The 7637-nt window shown below is 59.5% G+C and overlaps 1 protein-coding gene across 2 annotated transcripts in view; it reads left to right on the top strand.

Annotated features, from left to right (window-relative positions):
• The first annotated feature begins 705 nt into the window (after nt 1–705).
• The window catches only part of LOC138818600 (phosphatidylserine synthase 2), a 27640-nt gene continuing 20708 nt past the window's right edge, over nt 706–7637 (top strand). Inside the window, exons 1-2 of one of the 2 annotated variants that reach the window (XM_070009556.1) lie at nt 706–930; nt 6121–6222. In XM_070009556.1, the coding sequence (XP_069865657.1) occupies nt 815–930; nt 6121–6222 (218 nt within the window). In that variant the 5' untranslated portion in view covers nt 706–814. Of the gene's footprint in view, nt 931–6120; nt 6223–7637 lie in introns of those variants that run through there. The other variant, XM_070009558.1, reaches the window with a different exon arrangement.

Genomic DNA, 7637 nt, shown 5'->3' with positions numbered 1-7637 from the left:
TGTCGGTCGTGGGTCTTGAACTCTGGGCCTGGGCGCTGTCCCTCAGCTCTCCAGCTCAAGGCGAGAGCTCTCCACTTGAGCTACAGCGCCGGTGGTTTATTGGAGATAGGAGTCTCACGGTCTCTCCTGCCCGGGCTGGCTTTGAACCGCGATCCTCAGGTCTCAGCCTCCTGAGTAGCTAGGATTACAGGCGTGAGCCACCAGCGCCCGGCTCCCGGAGCTGTTTTGCTCAAGGTCAGCACTCTACTCGAGCCGCGGCTCTACTTCTGGCTTTGTGAGTGCGCGTGCGTGCGTGCGTGCGCGTGCGCGTCTCCCGGCCGTCCCCCTCCGAGCCAGCGCTCCACCCTGGAGCCGCAGCGCCACTTCCGGTTTTCTGGTGGTTCTCCGGAGATCGGAGTCACGGCCTCTCCGGCGGGGCTGGCTGTGAACCGCGGGCCCCAGCCCTCCGCCCTGCGTAGCTAGGACGGCAGGCAGGCGTGAGGCTCGGGCGCCCGCCCCGGCGCCTCCTCACGGTTCTGCCGTTAGCTTCCTCCCCGCGGCCCCCTCGCCCCGCCCGCCCGGCTCTCCCCGGCCGACAGCCCGCCTCCGCGGGCCTGCGGGACGTGCGCGCGCCGGCTCCGGTCTCCTAGCAACCCGGCGGCGTCCGTCCGGCGGGCCCCGCCCCTCGCACTCCCGGCATGCCCCGCGGCCCCGGCGCGCACTACGTGTCCCACAATGCCCCACGGCCCCGCCCCGCTCCGCGGAGACCCCGCCGGGCGGCGCCGGGACCCCCGCCCGCCACCCGCGGCCTGGGCGGCTGTGCGGGCCGGGCGCCATGTGGAGGGCCGAGCGCCGGGCCGCCGCGGCCTCGCGGCCCGAGTCCCCGCTCCTGGAGGGCCGCCGCAGCACCGAGTCCGAGGTCTACGACGACGGCACCAACACCTTCTTCTGGTGAGGCGGGAGCCGGCGGGCGGGGCGCGGCGGGCGGCCGGGGTCGGGGACCTGCGCCCGGGGTCGGGCGGCCGGGGTCGGGGACCTGCGCCCGGGGTCGGGCGGCCGGGGGTCGGGCGGCCGGGGTCGGGCGGCCGGGGTCGGGCGGCCGGGGGTCGAGGGCCGGGGTCGGGGGCCGGGGTCGGGCGGCCGGGGTCGGGCGGCCGGGGGTCGGGGGCCGGGGTCGAGGGCCGGGGTCGGGCGGCCGGGGTCGGGCGGCCGGGGGTCGAGGGCCGGGGTCGGGGGCCGGGGTCGAGGGCCGGGGTCGGGCGGCCGGGGGTCGGGGGCCGGGGTCGAGGGCCGGGGTCGGGCGGCCGGGGTCGGGCGGCCGGGGGTCGAGGGCCGGGGTCGAGGGCCGGGGTCGGGCGGCCGGGGTCGGGCGGCCGGGGGTCGGGGGCCGGGGTCGGGCGGCCGGGGTCGGGCGGCCGGGGGTCGGGCGGCCGGGGTCGAGGGCCGGGGGTCGGGAGGCCGGGGGTCAGGCGGCCGGGGTCGGGGACCTGCGCCCGGGGTCGGGAGGCCGGGGGTCAGGAGGCCGGGGTCGGGGACCTGCGCCCGGGGTCGGGAGGCCGGGGGTCGGGAGGCCGGGGGTCAGGAGGCCGGGGTCGGGGACCTGCGCCCGGGGTCGGGAAGCCGGGGTCGGGGACCTGCCCGGGGTCGGGGGCGTGCGGGGCGCGCCGCAGTCGGGCGGGGGCCGGGGTACCCCGCGTCGGCCAGCCCGGCCAGGCCCCCGAGCCCCGAGGTCAGCGGCCGGCGCTGTTCGGACCGACCACCCGCTCCTCCGCCCGCGCCTCCCGGGCTGGCCACCCGCGCCTCCCCGCGGCCCCGCGGCCCGGCAGCGCTCGGAGCCCGCTCCGGGCAGACCCTGCCCGGCGGCCTGCGTGACCTTGGCTAGCCCCGCACCTTTCCTCCCGCGTGATCCCGAAGCCAGAAGGCGCCCTGGGGGAGAGCACCGGGACGCGGGCGCCTGTGCGCGGACGGGACACCCATGCCATCGGAGGGAGGAGGACGGGCCGCCACGCAGGTAGCGCTGTGAGCGGCGCCTCGCGAGCAGGGGGGACGGCTCCGCGGGGCACGCAGGGGAGCCCCCGGGTGGACCCTCAGGTCAGTGCTCCCCTGGGGTGCGGACAGCTTCCGGAGGGTGCGCAGCCTTCCGTCAGTGTGAGCCCGGCCTCAGAGCTGGCATCTGGCCTTCTCTGACCCCTGGGGATCTCAGGCCTCTCCATCCAGAACCACTCCCGGCCCCTCAGGCAGCTGGAGGACGCCAGCCTCCCACAACCGAGCAGGTGACTCCTTGGAGACAGTTCTGGAAGGAGAGGCCGGATCACCTCCCTTTTCCACCCTCCTTTACTCGGCGAGGCGCTCTTGCTACCCGTGGGGGCGGGGCTGGGACTCGGATCTAAAGGAGAGCTCAGACTCAGGCACCGTCCTGGGATCTGAGGACTGGGCCAGAAGTTGGGAGCATAGCCCTCCCCGGACGTGGTTAAGGCTGGTCTGTGGAAGTGTAGACCAGAGGTCTCGGGACTCTCCCCTAGGAGAGCTTGAGAGACTGGAGTCAGGAGAGACTGTGGGGCTGGCCGCCCCACCCCTGCTTACGCAGAGGAGCACATGCAGCTGGGGTGGGGAGGGGAAGTCTTTCGCATTTCTTTCTGGAGTTTACCAGATGCCTACCCAGTGAGCATTACTGATGCTCCTTGCTGAATCGTGTGCCACCGTGCTTCTGAACTATCTCTCACTGACCTTTTTTTTTTAAACCAGACAAGGTGGTACACACCTGTAATCTCAGCATTCAAGAAGCTGAGGCAGAAGGACAGGGAGTTTAAGGCCAACCCAGGCCACATAGTAAGACCTAGTCTCAAAAAAGCTAAACAGTAACAGTACTCTTATTTTGTGTCTTACAGAATTTGGATAGTGTCACAAAAAGTTAACACAGGTAAAGGGTGACATGAAAATATTACCTAAAAAATGTGAAGATGTAATCTAAAATTTTTGAAGCTGGCTGTTGGTGGCTCACTCCTGTAATCCTAGCTATTCAGAAGGCTGAGCTCAGGATCGAGGCTCAAAGCCAGCCCTGGCAGGAAAGTCTGTGGCGCTGTGGCTCAAGTGTTAGCTCACCCTGAGCTGAAGAGCTCAGGGACCGCCCAGGCCGAGGTCAAGCTCCATGATCAACCAAAAAAAAAAAATTTTTTTTAAATGACCTGAGGGTCCAAGGCCACCAAAAGAATTTTGCATGAACAATGTCTATTTTTAGATTTTCCATTTTCAAAGACACATGGCTTCTCTGGGTTACATGGAGGTTTTGGTTAGCCATAGGGAGGTCTAAGGTCTGGGTCTGAAGTCCAGTGGGGACTATGCGGGCGGGTGGGGGGTGGGTGGGTGGGGAGTCGTTTAGAACCAAAATACTATGCTGAGCGGTATCAATGCATGTGTCTGTCTGGAAGAATGTTGCAAACTACTTCCCAAGAGAAAGTAGAGAAAGTAGATCCCACTCCTCCTAACCAGCTGCCACCTACAGAGCTTGCTTTGTATGCATGCACTGGGGTTTGAACTCAGGGTCTTGCTCTCACTTGGCTTTCTTACTCCAGTCCAGCATTTTGCTGATTAATTGGAGATGGAGGCTTTTGCTCAGACTTTGCTGCTCTGGCTGGCTTTGAACCTCAATTCTACAGGTCTCAGCCTCCTGAGCAGCTAGGATTCTGGGTGTAAGGCACCAGTGCTCAGCCCAGGGAGCCCTTTTTGTTGTTGTTCTTGGTCATGGGGCTTAAACTCATGGAGCCTGGGCACTCTCCCTGAGCTTTTTTTCTCAAGGATAGTGGTGTTCTCTACCACTTTGAGCCACAGCTCTTCTGGTTTTCTGGTGGTTAATTGGAAATAAGAGTCTCACAGGGACTTTTCAGCCCAAGCTGGCTTTGAACCACAATCCTCAGATCTCAGCCTCCTGAGACACTAGGCTCACAGGCGTGAGCCACCGGCATGCCTTCTTAGTGACTGGGTTTTGCTGTTACCACAGCTTCCTAAGTAGCTGTTTAATGGGATCTAAGATTATGTCATTGTAGAGGGCCCAGGTTTCTCTGGAAGATGGCTCTCTCAGTGTGGCTTAGGGCTTTCCCAGCTTTGCCCAGGTGTGGGAAGCGTGACCAGCCAGTGGGATGCCTTTTGGTCTTGGGTCAGCAGGCTGGAGGGTCAGTGCCACAGCCTGGGCAGGCTCTGGCCCTTCCTTGGTGATCCCTGTGTGTTTGCTGATTGGTCTTGGCAGTCCTGCTTTGCTTCCCACTCAGCATGACGATCATGGTTTTCTCTGGAGGCATGACAACCGGGTATTTTCCACTCCTGGCAAGGGGCCAGCTGTCTTCACCCACCCCCTTGCAGAGTAACTAAAGTCCTAAAATTTATATAAAGCAGCTCTCTGCCTGACCCCCCAAACAGACCTCCATATCTTTCCACATCTGGGAGGAGCAAGGAGGTGCCCTTACCCAGATGTGGCTTCCCGAGAGAGCAAGGCCACCTGGCTCCCGAGTCTTGTTACTTGTGTGGACACATGTGCTGTGTGCTCAGCAAGAAGCAGTGAGGCTGGGCAGCAGTTCTGGAGTCTGCTCTACTTTGAATCTGTTAAACCCTTCCTCCATGTCTCCAGCCCTGTGTCCTCCTTCCTGCCCTGGACAGGACAGAGCTCAGTCTCTCCTGCCTTGGCCTCTCCAGGGAGAAGAGGACCCGGCAGTCACTTACTGCCAGAATGACAGTGTGAACAATTACCTCAAGGGCAAAGAGTTACTCACTTTTCAGGTGATCTTTGTGTTTTTAGGAGAAAGAAAAGGTAACACCCCCACCAAGGTGGATAAGGATCTAGGCTGCCCTTATCAGACAAACTAATTAAACTACAGGAGGGTTATTGTGTTAGTGAAAAGTAAAGAAGACAAGGTGGGTGCTGTGGCTCACGCCTGTAATCCTAGCTACTCTGGAGGCTGAGATCTGAGGATCACAGTTCAAAGCCAGCCCATGCAGAAAAGTTCATGGGACTATTACCTCCAGTTAACCACCAAAAAATGGAAGTAAAGTTGTGTCTTAAAGTGGTAGAATGCTAGTCTTGAGCAAAAAAGATCAAGGACAACACCCTGGCCCTGAGTTCAAGCCCCCCCTCACCCTCACCCACCCACCCACACAACCAGTGGGCTGAAGCTTTTTTTTTTTTTTTTTGGTCGGTTGTGGGGCTTGAACTCTGGGCCTGGGCACTGTCTGTCAGCTCTTCAGCTCAAGGTGAGCGCTCTACCACTTGAGCCACAGCGCCACTTGCAGGTTTTTGGTGGTTTATTGAAGATCTGAGTCTCACGGGCTTTTCTGCCCAGGCTGGCTTTGAACGGTGATCCTCAGATCTCAACCTCCTGAGTAGCTAGGATTACGGGCGTGAGCCACCAGTGCCCAGCAAGCCATTATTTTATTTTTTTTTTTAAGATTTTTTTTTTCCCCTGAGCTCTTTGGTTCAAGGCTAGACATCTACCACTTTGAGCCAACAGCTCCACTTCTGGCTTTTGAGTCTCTCAGGGGGCTGGGAGTGTGGTAGAGTGCTTGCCTAGCATGCATGAAGCCTTGTATTCAATTCCTCAGTACACATACACAAAAAGTCAGGACTGTCGCTGTAGCTCAAGTGCTCAGGCCATGAGTTCAAGCCCCAGGAATGAGACGGGGAAGGGGGAGGGGTGCGGGGGGGGGGGGGGAAATCCCACAGGGACATTTCTGCCCAGGCTAGCTTTGAACCACAATCTCAGCCTCCTGAGTAGCTAGGATTATAGGCCTGAACCACCAGCACCTGATTTAAAAGATTTTATTAGCACACAATAATTGTACGTATTGCTGCCTGTACCACCTTTCTTAAAATAATGTCAGCAGGCTTCATTTTTCTATTTTTCATTAGTATATACATATATGTTTATTTTAAGGTATGGGGAAAAGGCTTCCGGGTTTTAATTTTACCTTACGTTAGTAACATGGCCATGTCTGCCTATGTTGTGGGGCCAACATTTGAAGAACCTTCTAGCATCCACAGGTAGAGTCAGTCAGCTGGGAAGTAAAGGTCACATTCTCCCTTGCAGAGTGGTTAGTGTGTTGTGTTTCATGTGAGTAGTTGGTGATGTTATTCCTATGTGTTTTTGGATTCAGGCGAGCTCACACCTTAACTGTGCTGTTCATCCTCACCTGTGCACTGGGCTATGTGACTCTCCTGGAAGAAACACCTCAGGACACAGCCTACAATACCAAGAGGTAACTGTGCCTGGTGTGGAGAGAGTGGCGCCCTCCCGTCCTTGTTCACAGCTGAGCGCTCAGCCCCCCTTCTGTATTCTGAGGCGCCCGGGTCCTAGTCAGCAGCCCCGGGGGTGCGTCGTCATCTCTGAGTGAGCCATAGTTTACACTGCAGGGACCACAGTGAGCTGCAGCAGTGTGTGTGTGTGTGTGGGGGGGGGGGTCTTCTAGCAGACACAGTTCTATGAGGTCATCAATACCAAGACTGACCACTTTGAGAGGCTAGGCAGTATTTGACCTCAGGATTCTCCAGAGCAGGCTAGTCACAGGCCTGTCCATCTTCAGCCAGTCCTGAATGTGTGCAGACAAGCAACACCAGAACATTCTCCTTTGTCCTGATTTTTCTACACCTGACAGACTTTATCCCCTTCCTCCTATGGTTCTCAGGCCTATGTGTCTGCCCAGGCTGCTTCCTGTTCAGGGAAGCCACCGAGGGGTCTGTAAAAGCCTCAGGTCAGCCCTGGTTAGCTGCTAGGCTTGTCATAACCTCTGGTTATGGCCATTCTGCGTCAGCACTTTGTGTTTGACAAATGAGGGTCTTCATGCTTGTGGTCAGAATTAAACAAGGTGCTGGTGAATGTGTGTGCACCTGTGAGTGTGGTTGGCCTCTGTGTGTGTCACCGTACCGCTTAGGTGACCAGGTCACACCAAGCGGCTTGCCACTAGTGTGGTTGGCTTGGTACGCAGGTGGCAGCCTCTATAAAAGAGCAACTGTGTTCGGCCTTTTAAGGGTCTGTGTCTTTGGACGCTGTTAGGTCTTCTGTAAGGAGTTGCTGACAGAGCTCCCAAACCCTGCTCCCGTCTATTTCCGGGCCTGTACTCTGGGTTTTCTGCCAGCTTGCTCCCAGGCCCACCAGCCTTTCTCCTACCTGCTACCTGGCCCTACCCGGGCTGGCCCTCTGGATCTCGTCTGTAGGACCACCTGGCCCCCTCTCTCCTCAGCTGGCCCCTGTTCTCCCCCTGGGCACAGGCAGGGCCGCCGGACCCTCTCTCCTCAGGCAGCCCCTGGCGCCCCCCACCCCCACCCCGGGCAGGACACGGTGGAGCCACCCGGGAGCATTGGCTCCTTGGTTGTGGAGGGAGGCAGTGAATCTGGGGGCAGGCACCTGCATTTGTCCACAGGCAAGTCCCAGCTGTGGGTTCAGCTGTGGGCACCTGGCATGGAGGGGCTGCAGCATCTGCTGCGTATGGCAGAAAAGAAGTCCCAGAGACAGGACTTGCCCATACTTCAAGACATTCCCTGGGACTAGAATTGCAGCCAGAGGCCCTGGGTTCCATCCCTAGCACCCCAGAAACAACATCTGTCTACATGAGCAGTCATTTTAGCCAAAGATGAATAGTTGTGATGTCATGGGCAAGAGCTGTGGCGAGGCAGA

This window comes from Dipodomys merriami, unplaced genomic scaffold (assembly GCF_024711535.1).
Source record: "Dipodomys merriami isolate MVZ:Mamm:240054 unplaced genomic scaffold, mDipMer1.0.p SCAF_78, whole genome shotgun sequence".
In the NCBI taxonomy this organism is placed as follows: domain Eukaryota; kingdom Metazoa; phylum Chordata; class Mammalia; order Rodentia; family Heteromyidae; genus Dipodomys; species Dipodomys merriami.
The sequence above is the reverse complement of the archived record's forward strand: the minus strand, read 5'-3'. Positions and strand labels throughout refer to the sequence as shown.